At 36.5% G+C, this 26,421-nt stretch overlaps 1 protein-coding gene across 7 annotated transcripts in view; it reads right to left on the reverse strand.

Annotated features, from left to right (window-relative positions):
- Nucleotides 1-23,796, reverse strand: part of LOC5571100 — a 399,425-nt gene extending 375,629 nt beyond the window's left edge. For 2 of the 7 annotated variants that reach the window (XM_021855276.1, XM_021855270.1), the window contains exon 1: nt 22,547-23,796. In XM_021855276.1, the coding sequence (XP_021710968.1) occupies nt 22,547-22,598 (52 nt within the window). In that variant the 5' untranslated portion in view covers nt 22,599-23,796. The remainder of the gene's footprint in view (nt 1-22,546) is intronic. The other 5 variants (XM_021855273.1, XM_021855271.1, XM_021855274.1 and 2 more) reach the window with 5 other exon arrangements.
- Between the last annotated feature and the right edge of the window lie 2,625 nt (nt 23,797-26,421).

Below are 26,421 nucleotides of genomic sequence, written 5' to 3' on the forward strand. Positions count from 1 at the left end.
TCACTGCCCGAGCAGGTATTACCTTTACAAGATTGGAAAAATCCAATTCTCAGAATGTCGATTTTGTTTGAACGAAAACGAAACCGCTGAACACTTGCTTTGCAGCTGTGGAGCATTGTTCAATCAAAGGTTGTCAATATTTGGAAAAGGGTTATTGGAGCCCTCCGAAGTTTGGCAATGCAATCCAAACAGGGTAATAAACTTTATAAAACGAGTTGAGCCTAGTTGGGATAACGTGCTCCATCAACCATTGTCCACCACATCTCAATTGTGAGAGGATATTTGATGAGCACAAAATTAAATATAAGTCATACCACAACATTCCTAATTATTGGACGCAGTGGGTAAAAGGCTCTACAGACAAGGAAAAAAAAAAAAAAAGCGTTGTTTCTTCTCACGCTGTTTGGTTGGAAATCAACTACCACATTTTATCAATTTGGGTAATGTTTTGATGGTTCCGATTGGGAGGGCCACATATGTGTGTACCTTATATGATGGTATGTTTGCTAGGGATCATTTTGTAAATAATTGAGTTGAGCTTAATTTAGACTGACTGCACATATGGCTGTTATGAGACATTGTACAGTTTATATCTTGAACAGAATTTTGACTTTTACTAGCCTTGATGTTTACAAAAACACGAAAATTAGGATTTTTTACAAAAAAAAAACCTTAAACGTTACAGTAATTTTTATGATTTTGTGTATTTTCCGACACTAATATATACGGGCTAATTGGGTCATTTTGATTCAATTTTAACATATGAAAAGTGTAGTTCTGCCAAATGTGTTCCATTTTGAATAGTAATGAAAACATATTGAAAAACTATAGATTATTATGAGATAGTTGACAAGCTTTAAATTGTGCTTATTGTAACTTGGTTACCTGTTTAAGTTCAAACACTACAACGAAAAATGCAGCAAATCATATCTATAAATCCGAACACTTTTAAATCAAAATCCGATCAACTTTGTTTCAACATAAAGTCGTAATATTGAACCATGCAAAGCTTTTCAAAATCAACTAAATACAGTCGCCTCTCCACATCTCGATATCGAAGGGACCATCGAGATAGGGAGAGATCGAGACAAAGAACAAATTTTTGATGAATACTAGATTGAAAAACACTCCGTTGCCAAGAAAGTAATACACAAACAGATGTAGTTTTGCGCTTCTAATTTGATTTGAATCCCAAAACTTTGGTCTAGTAACCTTCGATATTGGTCATATCGACATACGGAGAGAAAATTGAGAACAAACAATCAACAGAAACACATCGAGATATGGAGATATCGAGATAAGGAGGATATCGAGATATGGAGAGTGAAAATGTATACAGACTGAAGGGACTTATGAAATCATCGACATAAGGAGAGATATCGAGATTTAGAACATCGAGATGTGGAGAGTCGACTGTAACACGCCTTTAATAACTTGTAGAATGCATGTGTTCTGTATTCGTTTAAAAATACAAAAGTAAGCAATGTTTGTGATTTAGTTGTTTGGACAGACATGTTTGTGGTTTAAACTGCAATCATCACTGATTGGTTCAATGAATCCGCATTGAACGACGCACAGTATTGGTGTTATTACATATTACTCATGTGTTGATAATGATCAAAGTATTATTTCAGTTTTATTTGAAAATTGTGTACTTACGGCATCTAAACATACGATTCCAATACAATGTCCAGATTTAAAAAATATTTGGCTCCATTCCGGACAGCCTCCTTTTACTATTTTAAACTGTATTTACATCATATTTTTGTAAAGTGGTGTCACTAAACTTTTAAACTATAACTTTGTATATTATTATGTTACAATCACTACATAGAAAGCATATTTTTCATTCAATATAGTTGTATAAACGTTGTGGGTGTATTCGTTGGCACTATCACTAATACAAGTTCACCACGGAAAATACACCACGTCTGGAGTAACTTTTTCATTTTTATTAATTATTTATCAATGTTAACTGAATTATAAATGCGCGTAAAATAAGTAAACATGTTTATAACAAGTAAAGAATTAAAATAAACATATTAACCTTCAATTAAGCACTCTTTTGGTAAATATTATCAGAATGTCCGGATATTGGTACCGTCCGGATTTTGATTCACCACGGTACACCGAACCCTTGAGTAACCCTTCAAAACTTTACATATTTAGTTTTTTGACCTAGTTCGGTTGACAAAATATAAGTCGATTTGATAAAAAAAAATGATTAGAAAATAACAGGTTTTTTTATGTGAAACATTTTTTTATTCAATCCAAATATCATGTTCATTTTGAAGTTCATGTAACGTAAAGTAAACATGCCAGATTTCATACAAATTCGTGCATTTTTACTATAGCTATAGCAGTTTAATTCATTTTGTATATTTGTTTTCATATTAAATCATTAGTGGTTAATATGTACCACTTCCCCCTAATATAAAAATCTGATTTTTTGCGAAATAACTTCTTGTATATAGGAAAACAACTCCTGTAAATTTCAGCTCGATCGAAAACATCAATACAACCTCTCTATGCAAGGGGGTTGCGGTACTCGCAAAATAGCTCAATCTCAAACACTACCCCGAAAAAAAAAACAATTTTTTTTTTTTCAAAAATTTTTGAAACGGCACATCTGGATTACACCTCAAATGAAAGCCCATGAGTTGCCCTACAAAACGTCATATTTAAATTTTTGACCTAGTTCGGTTGGTAAGAAAAAAAATCGATTTGAAAATCACTAAAATTTTTATGAAAAACTCATTTTTCTCGATTTAACTTTTAAAATCCAAATGCCATGCCAATCTAAAAGTTTATATAACGTAGAGTAATCATGCCAAATTTCAACACAATCCGTGCACTTTTACTATAGTTATATCAGTTTTTGTGATTTTGCATGTTTAGTGACATGAAATCATTGGGGGTCATTTTGTCCCACTTCCCCCTAATATAGAAATCTGAAATTTTGCAAAATAGCTTCTTTTATATAGAAGAACAATGCCTGAAAATTTCAGCCTGATCGGAGAACATCGATACAAGAAGGGGTTGCGGCTCTCGCGAACTGGCTCTTAATGCTCGTCGGACATATAGCTGCCAGTAGTTCTTCTTCATAGCAGGTTTTGACAAAATAACGGGCTGCTTCAATGCTGTATACCTTCAGGAACGTTGCATTCGATTGTCAAAAAATGTAACGCCTGTGAGAAGAGTAAACCAAAACAAAAATATTTGCATCCTTTTTCTCTCATCTCGCCAATGCTGTCTGGATTGTTCGAAGTTCTTCTATTTTTGGTCATATTTTGTATGTTGTGGCTTGAAATGACGATCAGGTGATTGTTGAGCAAAGTATCCGATAGCGATGCTTCGCTCTGCAGGGCAGGCTACAGCTGGTTAGTGCCGAGCAGTGATATAATGCCCTACTTAAAGTAGGTTTTTTCGCACAGGTTCATTACTGTCGCATTCTATTTACGAGCAGGATATGACAAATGTGATTATTCAATGCTTCTTCTTCTTCTTCTTGGCATTAACGTCCCCATTGGGACAGAGCCGGCTACTCAGCTAAGTGTTCTTATGAGCACTTTCACAGTTATTAACTGAGAGCTTTCTATTCAATGCTTATTCTTGCTAATAAGATTGAGTTGAAAATAGTACAGTAGTCAAGTGGCTTCTCCCCCTGGCAATATTGTTTTTGTTAAAATTCATCCCTAAGCATATGTATCAATAGCAGCAATTATGGTTGCTGGAAGCTTTCTGCTTTTTATGTGAGAGAACAAGTATTATGGATCCGACAGAAATAAGGAGCAACATATTTTTTAAAAATATTTTTTCTCAATCTCCAAGCGTCGCGACTAATATTTGAATAGTGCGCTGTGTTCATAAACATCGTAAGAATGCAGCGCCACACATGTCATTATGACAGTTATGTCGGGAACGAGTCACACGTCGCGTGTCCCACACGCGCGTTCCGATTTGGTGGGCGCGCGACAATATGAAAACATGTTTGGTTTTCCCACATACGTTGACAGATATTCTGAAAGAGTGAGCGCTATTTAAAATCTCGCCTTCGCTAATTGCATCCGATGATATAACCCACAACGGAGCAAAGGAGTGAGAGAGAAAAAATGTAGGGTTTCAATGCTAGTAATGGACCCCTTAGTAGCTGAAATGCATTCTAGACGCTTTTCCGCAATGATATCTCAGACGCGCATACGTTTTGTGGAGTCTAACAACAAATTCAATGTCTTTACTTCATAGTAAGTCTATGAAACATACAAAATCATTCAATTTTTCCAGCGAAATATGCATTTGAAAAACTGTTGTCCGAATGCCTATTATGGACCCTCCCGGGGTCCATAATAGGATTGTTTACAAATTTGACGTTGCGTATTATGGACCCTTAATTTGATTCCCATGTAATCCGGCTCGCTGCCGACGAGCCTATTATGGACCCACCTGGAAATGCGTATTATGGACCCTCTTTTGTGGTTTCATTTACAAAACTGTTCAAATATCTGTATTTATGCGTCTCAAACCAAATATTTTACCTGAAACTGCTGACTAACAATGTAATCGAAGTTACCCCGGTGGATTTTCATAGCAATAAGATTGCTTTGAGTGTTAATTTTATGTTTTTCTGTAGGGGGTCCATAATACGCAAAGGGTCCATAACCGGCATCGACTCCCTAGTTTCCAATTAGTAACATATTGTCAGCACTCTTCCTTTGTTGCATTCGTACAGCAACTAAAAAGCATTTCAATTGCTCTGAACCGTGACCAATCAATGCAGTGGTAATGCTTTTTAACAGCATATTGATTTTAAACAGGAATGTTTCTGCTGATTCAAGGCTGCAAAGCAACCAAACTGCTTTAATATGGCTGCAAGTAATTCAAATGCTGAAAGCAGTCTGATGCGTGGCTTATTTGAGTGCTTAGCGGTTACCTGGGTATTAAGGACGATAACGTCTTGCGCAAAGTTGTTCAGCAGCTCAAGTGCTATCATTATGAAAGTCATGGGATTCGGAATTTTACCACCATGCGGTGCTAGTGGGTATGGAATTTTCGATTTGTGGATATCTCAAGTACCTGTCAACTGTTCCACCAGGCGGAGCTGGTGAGCATGAAACTTTTACTTGTTTTTAATTATGAATCATGGTTTACGGCTAACCAGCCGAGTGGAAGTTTAACAACTACCGAAAAGCTAAACATGTAAATATAATTTGCAACTGGATTAAATGGACAAATTGATGTGAAGATTTGCGAAAATGTTACACGTCTTCTCAGTGAGAATCGAACTCACGACTCCCCGATCTCTAGTTGGGCGCGCGTTACCACTACGCCATGAGAGGACTCATGAACGCATAAGTTAACCTGAATTCGATTTCAGCTCAATAATCACGTGGTCCTTTTTCGCAAAGTGCATCTCTTTCGGAAGAATTTGATGCCCATCCAAACACAACGCTTTCTATATATATCCAATGCCTAGCCCGAGAGCGCATTGTTTTTTAGGTATAGGAATAGACTAGAGATCGGGGAGTCGTGAGTTCGATTCTCACTGAGAAGACGTGTAACTTTTTCGCAAATCTTCACATTAATTTGTCCATCTAATCCAACTGCAAATTATATGTAATGTTTAGCTTTTCGATAGGTTATGAAACTTTTTTTTTGTGGATATCTCAGGATCTTGACTACTTAGAAAGATGTCGCCCTAGACAAAGCTGTTCAGTAAATCAATTGCTATTATTGTTCGAGCCATGAAACTCGAGATTTTGCCACCATGTAGCGTTAGTGATGACACTTTTGGTTTTTAGATATTACAAGAGCCTGACCACTTGGAAAGATGGCGTCTTCAGCAGAATTGCTCAGTAGTTCAAGGGGTATCATTATTGTAGCCAAGAGATTCGAGATCTAGCCTCCAGGCGACGCTGGTAAGCATATACTTTTTGTTTTGCAAATATCTTAGGATCCTGACCACTTGTAAAGGCAGCTTCTTTGCACTATTGTTCAGTAGCTTAAGGTATATCATTATTCAAGTCAAGAAATCGAGATCTTGCCACCAGACGGTGTTAGTGTGCATAAAACTTTAGTTTTGCGATATCTCAATATTCTGACTACTTAGAAAGATGACACCTTTGATAAACTTGTTCAGTAAGTCAAGAATTACCATTGTTCGAGCCATTCAATTCAAAATTTTGCCATTAGGCGGCACCAGTGAGTATGAAGTTTTTGTTTAACAAATATCTCTAGATTCTGACTACTTATAAATATGGGGTCTCCAACAGCTCAAGCGCTATCATCAAGCATGGGAAACATTCACTCGAATATTGCATTTCTCTCGATCACATCCACAAGCGGTCAAGAGCGAGATTGCCGTTTCTCCGACCAAGCTGAGTGTTTCAATTTTCAATGCGCTTTCTTCTTGTTCGCCGAGCGACAAGTTAGACAAAAACGGCAACAGAATGGTTCACTACCGACTCCTTGTGCCGAAGGCATCCGATTGCTGTAGCGAATGATTCTTTACATTCCGATTCCGCACGAGTGGCATTCGTATTTGAGAGCTGAAGAGCGTTCACTGACTGGTAATACACAAGGCGAAATGTTTCAGTGAACGCAAAATCTGTACATTTCGCAGGAAGCTTTCAGTGATTGAATGGCGAACGCGTTCTTTCGTGTCTCCAATTTAAGAGAGGATAGGTGCTCTCTCCACTCCGTATATCTTTTCATTTTCGGTTTATCTCAATCATTTACGATTCGTCGGGATTGCGCTCACCCTAGTAGCGTTCGGCAGTCATTGAACATTCGGTGGCAGCAGACACTTGGCAGATATTTTATCGGTAGCGTTCGGGTGAATGAGTGAATTTTCCCATGCTTGGCTTTCATTATAAAAGCCTTGAGATTCGGAATTTTGCCACCAGGCGGCGCTAATAAGCATGAAACTTTTGCTTTATGGATATATCAGTAACTTGACAACTAAGAATAATGTCTTCTACGGCAAAAATAATGTTTAGCCCTTACGCTACTGAACATTTTTTCCAAATACGCCATCTTGCCAAATGATTAGGCTACTGAGCTTTTCTCAAAGTATAAAACTGCTCACTAGCACCACTTGGTAACAAAATTTCAAAACTTTTGGCTCAGATAATGTTAGCCGTTGAACTACTGAACAACATTGCGGAAGATGCCATCTTGCCAAATGGTCAGGCTCCTGAAATATCTGCAAAACAAAAGTTTCATGCTCACTAGCGTCGCTTGGTGTTAAAATCTCTAATCTCTTGGCTCAAATAATGTTGGCCCTTCATTTAATGGACAACTTTGCCGAAGACGCCATCATTTAAAGTGATAAGCCTCCTGAGACATCCGCAAAACAAAAGTGCCATGCTCACTAGCGTCGCCTGGTTGCCAAATATTGAAGGCCTTGGCTTTAATAATGTTAGCCTTTGACCTACTGAACAACTTTGCGGAAGACGCAATCTTTCCAAGCGGTCAGGATTCTGAGATATTTGTCAATAGTTCTGTGCACACTAGCGTCGCCTGGTGGCGTTATTACGTATCTGAGTGACCAGCGCATGTCAGCCCTTGAGCTACTGAACAACTCTTCCGAAGACACCAACCCTCCAAAACTTCAGCGTCAAGAGAGTTTGCCTTCTTATCCCTCAATGTTCCTTATTGTTTTTACTGAGCACTGTAACTTCGCCCAAGACAGTACTGTGCTATCTATTAACGCATACGAGATATTCAACAAACCCCGAAATTGATGAAATTCCATAAACCTTATGGGTCTTATACAGCGCGGATTCCTATAACGCCCCCCAACCATGTGTCTATTAGTCGATCTGACTGTACTGTTATCAGTGTTGTCAGCATAAAAAATGTTTGTGTTTTGCTTTCCCGAACGCATTGTGTTACAAAAAATGGATACCTAAATTTTGCTCAAGATTCGTCTTAAACAACGTACAGAAATTGTGGTATATTGAGCATTAATTATTTTTCTTGAGCAGTGCTGCCAGCTACGTCATAATTTTGAAGCTTTCCTGATAAACTGGATCACAGTTGAAGAGTATTCCTACCATACCGAGCATTCTATTTTATTTATTCAACTCAAATTTAATTTATTCTTGAACAGTGTTGCCAGCCATATCAATATTTGTGCAGCCGACTGTATGACATGCAACACTTTCTCCAATTTTGATTAACATTCGGTGTCGTTATCTTTAGAATATAATGATATCGACATATAATACCCCCATGTAATTGACAGTCTTCTTAAGTGTCAGTTACTCGGTGGATAACAATGTGGGTGCTATTTGAACCGCGCTGTTGGTAGTTGGAATGTAATATTTATTAGTGTTTAACATTAATATTAGAGTGTAATAATTGGCAATCTACCCCACTATCAGAACATGAAAACTTAAATGGTCATTTTGGAATGTTCTCAATCCATGCTTCAACTTTGCTGGATATCTCGTATCAGTATTTCCACATCTAAACGTTGTATTTTTTAAAACATAATTGTAAACCAGTTTTTTCACGGTCTTTTATTTATACGACTCCATAACGATCGTAAAAAAGAGGTTGTAGTGCACAAATTTTAAAACATTGCTGATTACACAGCGCAACAAAAATGACATTTTTGCGTGTCTCAAAGATCAAATTATGTGTCTTTAGTAGATTTGGGGTTGCTGAGTCTGATGCCGTTCTCAGAAATTTTCCAGCACGTCACAATTTTTAGCCACAGGTTGCCAAAGTTGTATAAAACATTGGTTTTATTGATGTTTACCTAAAATTTGAAGCATATTTTAACAGACTTTTTTGTGATCTTATCCACCATCCATGCAAAAGAGTACTTAAACTTTCGTTTTAGATATATTTTGGTTGAAATTTCACGATTAAATTTAGATTAAACTGATCTTTTTCAACATGCTTGCAGTCTCCATACAAAATTCTTCATTTCTCTTATATGGCAAAATACAATACTTTTCTAAACCATCAAAAAATAACTTTTCCGCATCAAAAATATTATAAACTTTGATGATAAGTATTGTTATACACATAAAGTTGGAATTCTGTGGTAAATTAAGCAAAAGAATTGCCTTACAAGCTGGCAAACTTGCATGCAAGTTGGCTGAAATAGTCAATTTTTGCATTTCAACAACCAATATCTCAAAAACTTGACGTGCTATGACATTTCTGTAAACGGCAATGGATTCAGCAACCCTTAATTGAGTAAATAGAGGTATTTTGATGCTGGAGACAAAAACGTGTTCCACAGTGTTATGGACCGATAAAGAAGTAATATATTAGTTTGCTTGCTATGATTGTGTTTCGATATCAAATGAGAGCGAAGTCTGCAATGCCTGGTCCCACAACATAAAATAACACCCAGAACAGGTCTCATTCCTTCAACATTAGAACAATTGTTAGTTATAAGGCATACATATATGCAAGCAAAAATACGAAAAATTTGTCTCGAAATTTATTGGGGGGTTCCTCCAGAGATATTCTGACGATTTTCTCCGATATTTCTGACGAGATATTTTTTCAGTAATACTTCCAACGATTCCTTTTGGCAATTCCCCAGTAATGCTTCAAAAAACTCTTCAAAGAGAAAGACAATATTCCAGCCATTCCTCCAGAGCAGGCCTGCCCAACGTACGGCCCGCGAGCCGCATCCGGCCCACGAGCCCATTTTGTGTGGCCCGCGGAGGGTTTGGAGATTCATTTCGTATTTGGCCCGTTGACTCAACTAACTTGAAGTTAGAATATATAAAGGCCAACTATTTCAATTCTCTTTTTATCTTGGAACTAGTACCGTAAAATGGGGTGAAGTTGATCACTTTCGAGCGATTCTGTTTTGTAACTCCTAGTAAAATGCATGTATTATTATCCAAATATTTTTAAAACATGTAGGGTGATGTGCTAGCATCCATCGTATTAAGCATTGATCAGTGACAACTGTAATTTTCCCAGTATTGCAGTGAAAGATGCTGATACAAGCCGATGCCAAACAATTCTTTCTCAAAACGGCTTCAGCATTGTACAATAACATTTTGATAAATCTTGATCTCCTTTTGGAAATAATGCAAAGAAAATGCATCTTACCGTATTCTCAATCCGTCGTATCGTTTTCATCTCCGTCGCAATCAGTTTCCAGATTCGACTCACAACTTAAGGCTCACTGTGATGTATTGAGTGGTTAAAACACAACATATCAACGCTATAATAAAATGTTTTACTAGAATATATAGATCTACGGGCATCTCCCTCCATTCCTTCAGCATGGTGGAATATACTAATTTCCTTTAAAATTAATTGTTCGTCATCAAAATTCAGCCCAAACATATGAACACAATTTCTTTTGACCGTACAATTATGGCATTTGCTCACAGTACAGCGAAAACAACACAATCAAAGGAACTGTATTTTTACGTCGAGCGTCGCGCACACATTGATGCGCACAAGCTTTTTTTTTTCTAAGTACGACGGATAAAACTTTGTTTACATTCTCAATTATACGCGGCGGTTGAGGAAATTTCGTAAAATTTGGTGATTTATTGAAGTTTTACGGCGTGTGATTGGAATGAAATCCTTCAATGAAGAAGTACGAAGGTTTTCCATAGTGAAAATAAGTGCCCGGCGAAGTAAGTCACCCACGGGGGCGGGAAGAAATTTGTGTTGGAAAGTGGTGTGGCTCAGTCGATCGTTAAGCATTTCTCTCAAATTCGTGTTCGTCCATGCGATTTCGGTGAAAAAGTGCAAAGTGGATAATTGAACTACCGAAATACAGTAGTTTTATTGCATTTTTGGTGTACAAGTGTACAAACCATAACAGCTTTCACAAAATTGCACTTGGAAAATGAATCTATGTTGCAGGTAAGTTGGAATATCCGCCGTAGTGGAACATTTAAAGTTTGATACGACGAATAGTAGCGCTTACGACGATGTAGAACGAAACCCTACTGGTTGGATATCTATCAAATTATACAAACGAAATTTCGACGAAATGTTCACTTAATAACAAAATCATTTATTTTAAATCAAAAAGTGAAGCTTTTGATTCCGGGGTGAAGTTGATCAATTATGGCGATAAGTTTCCTAAAATAAAGAGATATGCTATTCACTAAATTTGGGGTCACTGAATCTGGATCAATCCTCAAAAAGCTTACAACTTAATAATATATCGGTCAATTTTTAATTTGAATGCTGGAAATTACAGAACACACCACATTAAACACCTAAAGGTATGCAATTTTCTTCGAAATTAGCAACTCGCGCTCAAAAAAGCATATTTTGTACTCAGAAAATGATTGTTTATCCACAATGCAAATTCAAAACTGGATTTACAGAATGTATCTGCAATGTAAGAAACAGTTTATTTAAATGAAGTATTTATATAGCCTTGTCAATAGTCGATTGTTTGGAGAAGAACCCTTCAACAGTTCATCAAACATTCCATAAAAAATCTGTTTTCCCATGGTATAATTATCTTGAATGTCAAACCGAACTTAGGAACATCAAGAGCAGCCATCAGGTAATACGACGTCACAAAAATTGTGCTTATTGAAACCGACTCATAGATCTCTTGACAGTTTATACATGTGGGTACGTGAATGATCAACTTCCCCCCACTGATCAACTACACCCCGAATTACGGTACTTCAAATTGTTTTATTTTATAAGATCTTCTTGAAAATAAGATTTTCTGAATTATTAAAAATCTTTATTTTGTCTTGAATATTTTGCAGCTAAATTTTAGACATTGTTTAGTAACGGGTAAAATTGTGCTGCAGATTCAGAAAATCAGTCAATATGAGAAAAACATTAAATTTGACAGATTAATATTGTTCGGATCACAAGACTCCTATCAATATTTGATGAATGAAGCCTAAACAAATGTCATTGCTGAAAGCCTAACATAACTTTACTGAATCATAGAGTCGAATTATCCCAGAAATCTGGAGAAACTAATTTTACCAACTCTTGAGAGTCGGCAGCAATCGGCAGGATTATAAACAAATAAACAGACATTTCACAAAATCTTGGACAGGTTTCACCATGAATTGTGATTGTATTCCACGAATAACATGAGCAAGATTCTAACAAAATGATGAATCTGATGAAATTTAGAGAGTTTGTCAATAAGAATAACGAGATGAGCTTGATTAATTTGTTTCAATGTGAAAATATGCGATGGAATAATGTAAATTTGATGTTTTGTTTTGTTGATGTAATTTCTGTTATGTATTCTATTTTTTTTTGTCTAATTTGTGGTTTTGTTGTATAGAAAGATATGCGAAGCAATTTTCGAAAAAGAATGAAAATTTGTCTGTGATATTGTATGATGAAGAGTTTTTAATTAAATATAGATATTCAATAAGAATTAAATATATAAATAAATAAATAAAATGTCTAACAGGGTTCCATAGGATTGTACAGGTTTTCATCGAATTCAACACGTTGCTTTTTAAATCCTGGCCAAGGTTAAAATGAATTCCTGGACAGCATTCCTTGGGATTTCGAGATTTAGAAATGAATATGCGATGCGATTCTGAAGAAATCCTATTCTTGTTAAATTCTGAACACAATTCTCACTTAATTCTGGCCAAGATTATCGCTACTTTTGCAGCATTCCGAGTCACGAGTCTCACAAAATCCTTCCTATGTAGGATTTCGAATAGGTACCCGAGCAGAAGAAAATAACTACTGAATACCAAATTGAGGTATTCCATACCAGATAATTTCCAATACTCACAACCTGAATGAGGTATTAATGAGCCCTGCATAAGAGGTAAAATACCTCAAATAATACCATCTGCATATTCTACAAATACCAAGCTGATAATTTGATCAGGTATTGTAATACCTAAATAATACTTGATGGCATGAACAATGGACTACGGATTTGGATGATCAAATGGAACCCCGGCCTGCAACTAGGCAATTCGGCATACCTACAACAACAGCAGCAGATACGCGCTCTTCGCATCTCTCACTACAGAGGTCGAACACGATGCGCAATGACAACACAACTATGGGATACATCTATCATTAGATCTAAGGCTCGAAACAATATGTTGTGAATAGCCACGAAGCAAGTTAGCCCAGTGGTGCCCAACGGGACAAGAGGCTGAATAAATAAAGTTGAAGAAAAAAAACATCCTGTGCAAGATTATTCCATGATTTCAAAAGAGACTCCCTAAATATCCATCAGGAAGCCTAGCAGCATTTATCTGCTTTTCGATTTCAAAAATTAATTTGCTTCATTTGCTGACTTTCGTCAGATTTCATGCAAATAATTGAGAAATTTAAAGAAAATGGCCCGTCACACAAAAATAAGTCTGCGATTTGGCCCGCGATTCAAAAAGGTTGGGCAGGCCTGCTATAGAACCTTCATTGAAATATAACTATGAATCGATTGGAAGAAATCCAGCAGTATTCTCAGAGAGATTTATCATCTGTTGTATTCCTAGACAACTTCCGGGAGAAATGCCTACAGCAATCGCTAGCACAATTTACATAATAACACAGCGTTACAAAAATAACAGTTTGCCTGTCTCAAGGACCAAAATAAGTGTCTTTCGTTAATTTGGGGTTGACATCAGATACTACGCTCAGAAATATTCCAGAACGTCACAAGCACTTCTCGCCAATGTTGCATAAAATACAGTTTTATTAATATGTGCATGGAATTATCTACGATTTATCAATTTATTTAGTGATCTAACTGATCGATACAGAATACGACTTCAATTTTTATTGTAGATTGCACGATTAAACTATGGAGGAACCAATGCAGGTTTTAGTCGAGGGATCACTGGTGTAATTGCTGAAAAAAACACATGAAGAATTCCTTGAATCATTCCTGGAGCCCTATCTGAATCAATTCCAACAATCCTGCAACGTCCTAATTTTGCAGGATCAAAATTTGTTCTGGGTATCCGGATATAACGGTCTATGAAAAGGTATCTAGTTTTATAGCATGCACAAGTTCGTTTTCAAAAGATAGTAAAGGATAGAAAGTCAGGAAATTTCGAATTTCTACCTCTTCGCTGTACAAAATTGTAACACTTGTAACACAGAAAATTTTCAATTGACATCAAATGATCCCAATGTACGAGGTGAAGTTAAGGTTAAGAATATAATTACCTATAAACCACGACAAATGGTCAAAACCTTTGACTTCTTCAAACCGCAATATGAGAACCCAACTACATGTCGTCACCTCTTACTAGTTCCGTCATTTCTATGTTCGTAGGTATCGAATTTCAATCTCGCACGAGCTATGCAGCCCACCTGTTTCCAAAAAAAATCCAACAAGCTTAAAGGAAATCAATACGACCATTCGTTCAAAATGAGTCACTTTTAGCGCTTCTCACTTCGGCCGAAACGATTTGCCCCCCTCAGCATAGTTCCCAGTAAACTCTGATTGACTGTTTTGCAGCCATACATTCACTGCAAAACGGGAAGCAAGCTCAGCGGAAATTGCCACATATGCTGCAAGTGTCACAGTCAGTGGTCCTCTAGTACAAAAACCACACCAGAAAAGATTCATATGTTCGCAAGATGAAGATAATGTTTTGCCCCGGTTGAATGGGCACTTACCTACTCTGCAGTCAAGCGGCGCGACGCGTCGGTTCAAACCTTCTCGAGAAATTGAAGAAAAACTCCCCAACCCGCATTGTTGTGCAACGGCAACACAAAGAACCTGACGCTCAGACCGAGAGTCCCCACGGCTACACAAATTGGCAGTTACACAGAAAAGTTGTTCGTTTGGAAGGCTCCAAACCTTTTTTTTTGCTCATATACTCAAGAGCCCGACAATTTAGAAATATTTCCTTATCAAGATTCGCCAAAGTTTATTAGAGGATTCCCCTTGGTGACCAGTTTTCCCTCGAACCCCCCATCGGCAGGGATGTTCCCAATGGAACCGGCACTAAAGTACCTACAAACTACCCTAGCTTCGATATAATGACGTACGTGCTAGCTCTGGGTAAGTTCAGTAACAAGGGCCGAAGTCAGGATTTCCAATAGGTGGGAGGTCTAAGCGACCTCAGAAGTTCTTTCATAAATTTCACACAAAAAATATAATTATACATAACCTGCTCTTTGGAGTGAAAACGACCGTTGGATTATAGAAAGATTTCATGATGTTCTTCCTAGAAAGCTCTAAAATTGGTTAAAATTTTCCTCTAAAAATCCTGGTGATCAAACTCTCTGATATTCTTTCAGAAATAGTACTAAAACTTATCTAAGAATCTAAGATTTTCTCTCAGGTCATCAGAGTTGGAATCTGTTGGAACAGAGATTATCATTAAAATTTCTCTTGAAGTTTCTGTAGGAACTTCTTCAAAATGGCAACTTTGGATCTCAGAGGATGCGTTCTTAGAACACTAAGCTGATAAGTAGACTCTGTGATATAGGGACAATATTACCAAGGGGAAAAAAATAATAGCTGAAGAGGTACTTTGGGTTAAATTTCTGGATAACTTAACAAAGAATCCCTTGAAAACCGTAAAAAAAAAGAACTATTGAAAAAATCCATTAAAGTATTTGAGGAAGAATTCCTAGATCAAACCCTGCAATGAAATCCCAGAGATTCTACTAGTTTAATTTCTGTAATTATCACAGTAGAATTATTTGATATATTGCCGTGAGAATGTCTTAATACCATCCAAAAACTAACGCGTGAACAAATATTCAGGGGCAATTATCAGGGGTAATATGCAAACTTCCTTGCTTCCTTCCTTCCTTGCATATGCTTCCTATTTCAAGAAAAAAATCCTAGGATAGTATCTTCAACTACTTAAGATAAGTTACTGGATGATATCCTGCTTGGGATAAACTCTCAAGGATTTTTTTTGGTGGATTCCTTGCAATGGCAATCAATGGAACTGCTTGTAGTGAAATTCCTGGTCAAATTCTTGGACAACTCCTGTAGGAATTCATCGATACTCAAAGCAAATCCGTAAGATTTTCATAAGGGAAATTAGAGTAGTTTAGGAGTTCCAGGTCACATTATATTATGACTTTCCTAATGAAAAGAAGGGAATCTATCATGACGCAATTATTTTCTAAATATGAGTGGAGCTACTCATCCCCTTGCAATCGCCTAGCTTCACTCATGTTCATTAGCGTAAGGAATGGATCCAAACCGATTGAGTCAAGAAATATTGAAGTTGAAGGAGAACGATCGACACTAGCTCTTACAGTATGTAAGTACGGATACGTAGAACGGGTGGTGGAAGCGGTGCCGATGATTTATGGTTGTCTTCATGCAAAATTACCACCCCGGAACCTTATCTTCTGGTGGTGCGGGCTGGCTATAGTGCCATGAATAATAAAAGTTGGAAAATTGCTTCCAACTACGTCTAGCACAAGAGCCAAAAACGTGACGGTATGGAAATTTGAAATGATATTGCTGAGCGGCCACAGCAATCAGAGCAAAAAAAAGTGTGGAAGGACACCACCGTTCCGATATGTTTTTGGCGCTGTTGCGCGGAGGTTAATATTCACCATTCGATAAGTTAACTAGAGCAAATCAGCCAATGACTGCGGGATTTATCGGTTGAATAATGACATCCCATAGCGCGTGAAAAATTGACGGAGATGTACGTTAGGGTGCCGAAGAAAATGATTGTTCTTTTCAGTGCTAGGAAAGTCGCAACTTTATCAATTTTCACGCAGGGTAATGATCAACGATGATATTTGTTATTTAATAACTCTGGTTCTTTTAACCACGCCCTGGGCCCTTTTGGAAATTATCTAAAATAAAAAAAAATAGAAGCCAATACGGGCATTGAAAGGAGAAAACAAATTATTACTAACTAATTGCGAAAAATATCTCAAAAACTTGCTAGGCAGATTGAAGCGCGCACAATTTTAATTTAGGACCCCGGCGATGATAGAATTGTTTATATCCTCATTAAGAAACTTCCAGAACGTAGCTTATCATTTTTAGTTGATATATTTAACAAATGTTTTCAATTAGCATATTTTCCTGATAAATGGAAAAATGCTAAGGTTGTTCCAATTTTAAAACCAGACAAAAATCCTGCAGAAGCTTCTAGCTATCGTCCAATCAGTTTGTTTTCCTCCATCAGTAAACTTTTTGAAAAGGTCATTTTGAACAGAATGATGGTCCACATCAACGAAAATTCAATTTTTGCCAATGAACAGTTCGGATTCCACCATGGACATTCGACCACTCATCAACTTTTACGTGTAACAAATTTGATCCGTTCCAACAAATCTGAAGAGTATACTACTGGTCTTACTCTTCTAGACATAGAAAAAGCATTCGACAGTGTTTGGCATGAAGGTTTGATTGTAAAATTAAAAAACTTTAATTTTCCAACATACATTGTTAGAATAATTCAAAGTTATCTGTCAAATCGTACATTTCAGGTTAATTATCAGAACTCCAGATCTGAAAGACTTCCTGTAAGAGCTGGTGTTCCCCAAGGCAGCATTTTGGGACCAATATTATACAATATTTTCACATCTGACTTACCTCACTTACCTCAGAGATGTCAAAAATCTTTGTTTGCGAATGACACAGGCCTTTCCGCCAAAGGACGAAGCCTGCGTGTCATCTGTTGTCGATTGCCAAAAAGTTTGGATATTTTTTCTTCATACTTGCAAAAATGGAAGATTTCTCCTAATGCTTCCAAAACTCAACTAATAATATTTCCACATAAACCAAAATGCGAGGGGTTCCAATAAATTGGTCAGATGAAGTTAAGGTGATTATAGAACGAAGCCACGCCTCAAAATTTCAAGAGCACAGGACTTGAGAACCAAGCAGCGCTCCGCGTTGAAAATTTATCCCATTGGTCACCACCAGCAAGCAAGCAGTTTAATTGATTTTCAACGCGAACTGTTGTCAGATTCTCCTGTCTTGTGCACCTGAAAATTCAAAGTTTGGCTTGGTTTTATAATCACCTTAAGTATCTAGGGCTCATGCTAGATAAGAATTTTACTTTCAAAAATCACATTGAGGGCATTCAAGCCAAATGTAAAAAATATGTAAAATGTCTCTATCCCCTTATTAATAGAAAATCAAAACTTTGTCTTAAGAACAAGCTTTTGATATTCAAACAAATTTTCAGGCCAGCCATGTTGTATGCTGTACCAATATGGACTAGCTGTTGTAATACCAGGAAGAAAGCTCTGCAGAGAATTCAAAATAAAATTTTGAAAATGATTCTGAAGCTTCCTCCCAGGTATAGTACCAATGAGTTACATAGAATATCCAATGTTGAAACATTGGATCAAATGTCAAATAAAATAATTAATAATAGGCAAAAATCGTAACAATCTTCTCTTGCCACGATTAATGCGTTATATGTTTAGGTTAAGTTAGGTTAAGTATATTCAAAGCGTTTCTTTTTCTCTTATAAGCACATGAAATCAACTCACCTGTAAAAAATCTGAACTGCTACGGCAAATGAAATGTAATTTGTTGTTAACAAAATGTTAATAAAATCTTAGATTTGATTTACCAAATTAGGATGATAGTGTTGTCTAATAACACAGAACACCTAGATATAAGAAAAGAATGTAATGTTTGGAATGATACTAATAAAGAAATTAAAAAAAAAATAATTTTTACATTCGGGACTGACTTGCGATTCACGACAGTACAGAAATTATTTGTTTCTTCCTTAACAGGGTTTGTAGCGACTAAGTGTCGCTAGAAGTGGTTCGAAGTACGCTCGTAGTTTGCATCTTGTTTAAAACATGTTTAAGAATATTTAAAAAGACTGAAGGTGAAGTTATTGAACGGAAATGATTCAGAAGATCTTGTTATTACCAACAAGATTAACGAATCGTTTTTCGAATACAAATAAAACTTCTGATGATGAATATCAAGCTTTTTAAAAAACTAGGCACAAAAATAAAGGAAGGTTTCAGGATATTGAAGAATTTAAAAGTAGTCAGTTATATGGCACAAAGATTGATAGATATTAATCAAATTAATTCGTGTATTGTAAGTCTGTTCTAATCAAAATATTTGTTGACATTTCACTATACATGGGCAACAATTCGAGCAACATGCGGATGACCCTGAAAGAGCTTTGTCCATATCTGAAAGTTTTGTCATACAAATACGCAAACAAATAACAGTTGAACATTGATTTTTAATACGCATTTGTGAATTTTTGTGAATAAAAAGGATTACATGAAAAATATCTATAAATTATTCATTTTGAACGATTTTTCGCACCACATACAACATTACACAATAATCAGCAACTTTTTCGACTTTTGTAAAAAATGGTCAACTGTGGATGGTTAAATAAGATCCATCCAGTTAGAAAAAAAAACTTGAATTTCAACACATATTGTATAAAATGAGAACGGTTAGCTCATTATTATTTTAAGTCTATATTTTTTTTAATGTGAAAATTCATCAGCAAACTTGTGTTTATTGACTAATTCGAAAAAGTTGCATTTTTTGTGTCAAATACCGCATGCTTTATATTTATTGCAAAAAAGTCTTTCAGTACCGGTATTTTACCGGTACTACCAGTACTGAGAGTGACAGTATCGCAGAACCGGTACTCATCAGATGGGGTCGGTACTAGGAACCCTAGGCCCAACCTGATTAAGAGGCGCTTCTGAGAGTTTAATAGTGACACTGTTTTCTCCAAAATTTATTAATAGCAGTATCTTTTAATAAAGAGGCTCTTTGCAAAATGGTGAAGAATGATAATTGTATAAAAAACGACTACTTGATTATTTCTCAATAGTAATGGAGTAGAACGACATGCACTAAACAAAAGACATGGGTGTACCGCAAAAGGTCACAGAAAACTGGTCGCAGTGGTTCATCCCAAACAGAAACAGAAAAAAGGTCGTCCAAAAATTTACCCAATAATTCTACCATCCTTTTTCTATAGCTTCCTCCAAGATTTTCGTTTAGAATGTTCGCAAGAATTCAACCAGCTCCAGGCATTTCCTAGTTCCACAAAGTTTTCGTTAAAGATTTCTTCAGGAATTCTATTAGGAAAATTTATAGAAATTTCCCAAAACTTCAAATTACCTATTCCGTTTTATTTGGGACGTCTCCAGGAAAATTACCTGTTTTTTTTTTTCAGAAATCAGTACATTTTTTAATATAATTCTGGATGAATCTCAACCATACATCCTAAAGTAACAACTGATGAAATCTGATTGCGTTATAGAATAAGTTGTGAGTAAGAAATTCTAGACTCTCGAGGAAATCTTGAAAGATTTCCTAAACAAGTTGCTAATTGCTATCATACAGGAATTTCTTGAAAACTATCGGATTCTCTGAAGAAATTTGTGTAGGAGAGATCTGAGAAATAATTGAAATGAATTCAGAAGTCAAATCTCAAATAAATTTTCGAAATATTCAGTAATATTTACTTTAAGAAATTGGTGAAGTAAATGTTTGGAAGAGCTACAGGTTTAAACCTAGAATAAACTACAGAAATTTCTGGGTATTTGTTTAAACATCATTGTAGGAGTTCATACGAAAATTTCAGGACGGATAACTGAAGAAATTAGCGTAGGAATTCATATAGTTCTTCCAGGAAAAATTCCTGTACAAAACTCTTCAAAAACTCTGGAATGAACCTTTCGAGGAATCCAAGAAAAAATCTGAAGAACCTTCGAAATAGACACGGAATAGTCTTTAAATTTTTCACAACAACTTTTTAAATTTGGCAGCAGGATTCACTGTAAGCAGAAAAAGGAAAAAAGTGACTTTAGAGATTATTTTTTGATGAAATACAAAGACCTTTCGTCAAAAATTAACCTAGCAGGGAATTAAAAAAAGACCAATTCTCCAAAAAGGGCTCTACAACCAACGCTGCTGCTAGCTCTAATAAGATACCTCGGGAATTTTTATATTAAAAATCTGAGACGAATACAAAGAAAAAATAGATTCACAGCATTTTTATGTTTAACAAAGATATTATAGAGCAATATCACTGGCTGTTGAGTTTCGCAGTTTGTTCTAGTTTTTGTCAAGTCTGTCAAAGTGAACTGATAAAAAAAATTTAATTAAGTTGATCTTTCCAATGGTCTTGAAGCTTTTTCAGTCCTGTGTTTTTTTCTGTCACGGATTCAATAAATATGAAAGTTTTCTGGACATACAAAGTTTGCTATCGCTTGGGGTAGGGTTTTGAATGTGGGCGCGCCTCTGCATTCAAACAAATGTCCCTTCAACCAAATCTGCTGTCGACCAATTGTCCTAAAGCAAAAGTAATTTTTGTTTTCGACCAAATGTCCATTCGACCAAATTTTCTCTCGACTAAACGTCATTCGACCAAACGTCATAGATTTGCTAATTTTGGCGGTCTGTTTCGATAGAGCAGTTAGCATTTCGAATATGGTGAGCAGTCTTTTGCGCAGTTTCATGAAATGCTGATTGGTTACCTGAATAATAACATGTCGTATAAGTACGGAGACGTTTTCCAATAGAACGTTACGCATGAAGACTTTTTGCATGATGAGATTTGCCTTCTTTAATATTTTTCCTTTTCTTGTATGAAACTGTTTTATACGAAACGTCCATTACTCCGAACGGCTATATGTGAAACGTCCTTATATGAAATTAGCATCGGCTAACCTCGTTGGATAAATGAACAACTCGGTCTGAAGAAACCGGTAAATCAATAAAAATATGCAAAATGAAAATCAATAAAAATATTAAAAAAAAAAACAAAGCAAACAATTTGTTCAATATTGCAATAAACATTTTAATTAAGCAATAATATATTGAAAAAGAGTGATAAAATATGAAAATTGGTAATAAGAGTTAAATATATTCTAAGGACTAAGCAATATATAGCACTGAAACACCAAAAAATCTCCAATAAAAATTAAAAAGTTGGCACTTTTGGAATCGGACAGCTCTAGTGGGAAAAATAGCATTAAAAAATCAAAACGTTTCCAATGGAACCTGTTAATATATAATTGCTTTTTATAGAATTAAGAAGCGTTTTTTATTTGATAGCTATCTTTAATATGCTATTTTAGGTTTTTTTTAATTTTCTTCAACCAAATTATTGATTATTTTAAATTATTTTATTGATTGGTAATGACCAATGTGATAAAAACAGTGAAAGACTGGGAATGTACAAAAATATGAAATTCTGATTAAAATGAAAAACAAAACAAGCATCGAAACTGTTAAATGCAAAGTTCGTTAAGAACGAAAGGTTGAATATGAAAAACAAGTCCAATACAGGATTTTATATCGATCTTATGTTTTGCAAGAAGTTGCAAAGAGTAACTGAATATAATATTGCCCCCTAGCCCACTGGGCATGTTGGGGATCCCCTGTCCTGTAGATGTTTGCGACAATGATTCGTATCAAAATCCACCAACACCGGATTCCCACCCAAAAAAAGAAGCATCACATTAATATTCATTGTTTGGAATTCATTATCACTACAATGAATGTTTTTCACACGAAGGCACGAAGCATACATACAATGCCGATAGGTGCAAATCTGCTGCCTACTATTACGGCACGGGTCACAAAAACAAAATAAGGATTTCCATGTATAAAAAACAGTTCATATCTCACCTCCAAAAAGTAAACAGAATAATCCAATTTTTACGGTGCTGAGTTTATCCATGTTTGCGCTGCTCTTCAGGGTTTGCGTGCTGACGACGATCGCTGCAGACTACGCCGGAAGGGGGTAGCGGGAGACAGGACTGAAGAAGAGTAGAGTAGATGGCACGTCCTCAGGTGGGTGCAAATCCGAAGAATTGTGAATGCTTGAATCCTCTCCCCTGCTGTTTTCCACGAACGAACTAGTCTGCGATTCAGAACGATGCGATACACACGTGCTCACGGTCTAAGCTGAGTAAACATTCACTTGTTTTGCCCCACGATGTGTGAGCTTATGGTAGCTATTTTTATTACACCAACTTTTATTCACACTCTCTGCTTGCCATCTGCCCGAACGCACTTTTTGGTTGGAATCAACAATATTTTCACTCCGGCAGAACACTCCTATAGATTAAATTTTCTTCTCTTTTTTCCTACATTTGTTTTGGCTGGACCCCTTTTCCTAGATCACACGAAATCACGAGTCACAGAGATATCTAGCAAAACACAACAATTTATCCAATCACACAACTGATAGCCTCTATTATCATTTAGAAGCACTTTCACCAACACCAACGATTCACACAGGCTAAATTTTGTATCAATCCTATTCGACGCGTTTTTCACATTTTCCGAGATTTGCTTCTATGTTCTCTCATACCATGTCTGCCTACATGCTAGCGGGAGAGCGAACTCCAAACAGCTGGGATGAAGATTTTCCTCGTCTGTTTTTCACCGACAGCGTATTATGTCTCGGTCTAAGCTAGATTTGCTGTCGTTTTCCAATGAGTGTCGATGGGCAGAATCGCAGAAAACACACTTTCTTGGATCACCGTTGCCGAAAGTAAGAAATATCTATCACGGGATTGGTAAAATTCAAAACCACCGACCGAGCAGAACATCCAGATCAATACTCCATTTGTACATCTCTTCGCGGCGGAGCTAATAAATCTTCATTCGCCCTCTAAATTTAGATTCACCCAATTAAAACCCGACACGGCTCTCGAAATGCGAGCGGAGAACCCATACGGCCTCCAATTCCCACAGTCTAAGACCTAACAGGCTGCGGCTTAGTAATCACAATTATCAGTATCGGATCAAACCCACTATGCGTACACAAAACTCCCAAATTTTCGATTCACAAATAGCGCGAAAGAATTACGTCCACACGGATCGACGTCAAAAGAACGACTGAAAATGCCGCTCGAATCGGGACAGGACAGGACCATCTGCGATAGAATGAAGAACCGTGACGAAAACACAGAGGCAAGCTCCCCTTCGGTCGGTCGTCAGGAACGTGCGCCACACATAGTAGCAAAGCAACATAAGAATCATCGCGGTAGGAATCCTTCACCTTGAACATTGTATTCATGCACTTGTCGACGTAATAATGTGGACCCCTCGTTCGGGTTGCATGATACGCTTCTTGGGTAGGCTATGTTGCGCATCAGAGCCGAACGTTATGTAGTGCATGCAGCGATGTCAGTTCTCTTTATGTTATAATTATTATTATTGATAACATTACTAGTTTCACATTATGGTGGATGCGCTGAGGTCTTCTAAAATAATGCTGTTGAAGACTGAGTTGGAATCATGGATTCGGTATGTATTACATAGTACTGTTTAAATTACATTGTGCTTTATTGATTTATGTTTTACTGTATTGCACTGCATTTGATGATCGAGCTTTTCTCTTTTATATTATAAACTTTGAGTCTGGGTAAATGACATTGTTTTGCATTGAACTTTACTGAATTTCCCGGGGAGGCAAAATTTATATCCCGGGAAACGGGAAATCCTGACATTTCTCAAATCCCGGGATATCCCGGTATGGGCACTATAACTACCAAAGAATAAAACACAGTATAATACAGTAGGTATTATACTGTGTTTTATTCTTTGGTAGTTATAGTGCCAATACCGGGATACCCCGGGATTTGAGAAATGTCAGGATTTCCCGTTTCCCGGGATATAAATTTTGCCTCCCCGGGAAATTCAGTAAAGTTCAATGCAAAACAATGTCATTTACCCAGACTCAAAGTTTATAATATAAAAGAGAAAAGCTCGATCATCAAATGAGTAATTTTTTAATAGTCTAGACGTCAAGGTCTTCTATTGCGTTTCTTCAGAACATCAGCCGTTTTCATAACCCTAGACTGGGAAATCTAATCTGTAAGTATATCTTAAATCCGAGATTTCCAATAGTCAACATTAAGTATAATCCACTACATCACATCCAATTATTTTGAAACGATTCTCTTGAACTTGGAATTAGATGATGATTAGGGAGAATGAAGATTCACAATTTCGCGGAAGCCGCGAAATCCACGTAATTTATTGAATCCTGCGAAAAACCGCGAATTTAGATAAATTTGATGAATTTAGTTAAATTTGGTGAATTTATATGAAAACCATAGTGCATTGCTGTTCATTTCCTTATGAAAATGGTTTATTCATCTTAAAGTTGAAGTTCCATAAAAATTACAGGTTTAGTTTTAACTTAGACGCACAGAGGTCCAGTTTTCAGAAAACCTGACAAAAACCAAATTTCAAAACATCTTTTTAGCTACAAAACAAAATCAAACATGCATCTTCAACATCAAGTGCGCAAGGATTGATACAAGCATATCAACAAAAATTTGATTTTCTTCGTGTTTAGACCCTAAATAGGTGCACATGTCCAAAAAAATCTTTTACTTTACTTTAAAACTCAGCAAGGATTGATTGATTGACTCTTTATTAAGGGGAAATTCAGTCCGACGCTGGTTCATCCCCGCACTCAGCAAGGGTTATTTACGGCTTCGGTACTATTCGACTATTATCCAATGAAATCATTCAGATGATTCCTTGTTCTGTCAGCTTCTCACTGACGAAATTTTCGAGACTGAACAAACAATGATGTCATCAATTCAAATAAACACGCCTCAAAATGCGACTAATTTGTAGCTGCCGAAAAGATTCACCAGCAGTTCTTATGGGAAATCTGTCAGAGAGAATGAGGCTGCCGACATAAGTCACACTGACAAGAGATGTTCGAAGCGTTGTAAAACGTTTCCAAAAAGCTTTTACCAAGTCAGTCAGCGCGAATCGATAGAGGATTGAGCAGCTCATAAATGTAAACAGAAAAACACGTAGTTGTTTGCTGCTGCCCTAGGAAATTACAAAAAAAAAGTGCAGCATCGGTTTAGACTGCCGAAAATACGTAAATTCCCCCATTTCATTTTCACCAAAATTCGTGCAGATTAAGTTTTCAATCCTGAGAAAGTTGAGAGAATCTATCACTCTATCGCTCTCTGTTACAATTATGATATGCAGTATATTGTAAGGGCCTGTTTATCGTATACTGCTACAACTCTGATTAGATCGGGAGATAGCAGTGCATGATAACACCCTTATAAACAAGCTCCAAAACTGGGGTACACTATTGCTAACGGATGCTCGGGGATTGTTCATTGTGCCAGTAAATTAAAACACCTACCCCCAATGGCAACCAATCGAGAAAAAATGTTTTCATTATCGCTCTCAGTTGCTGCTCTTATTTATTAAACTTATTACAACTTGCGATACATTTTTCTCAAAATATGAAAAATGTCACTTGGTCCACTCAGATTTAACGCCGACCAAATAATCGCAAGATACTTTGAACCTCTGTACTATCTTTGTACCGTTTGTTGGAAAGCTTTCGGCGTTCCATTTTCATTTTATTCTGGAGGAGTTGATATTGCTCAGGTTGTCTATATTTTTATTAGGTATTTGCCCTTCTTTAGGCTGTTCATTCGAGTTACGCCATCAACACAAAAAATAATTTTCAAAATTGATAACAAATTTATCAATATTAATATGAATTT

Source organism: Aedes aegypti, chromosome 3, assembly GCF_002204515.2.
Source record: "Aedes aegypti strain LVP_AGWG chromosome 3, AaegL5.0 Primary Assembly, whole genome shotgun sequence".
NCBI classification, from domain to species: Eukaryota; Metazoa; Arthropoda; class Insecta; order Diptera; family Culicidae; genus Aedes; species Aedes aegypti.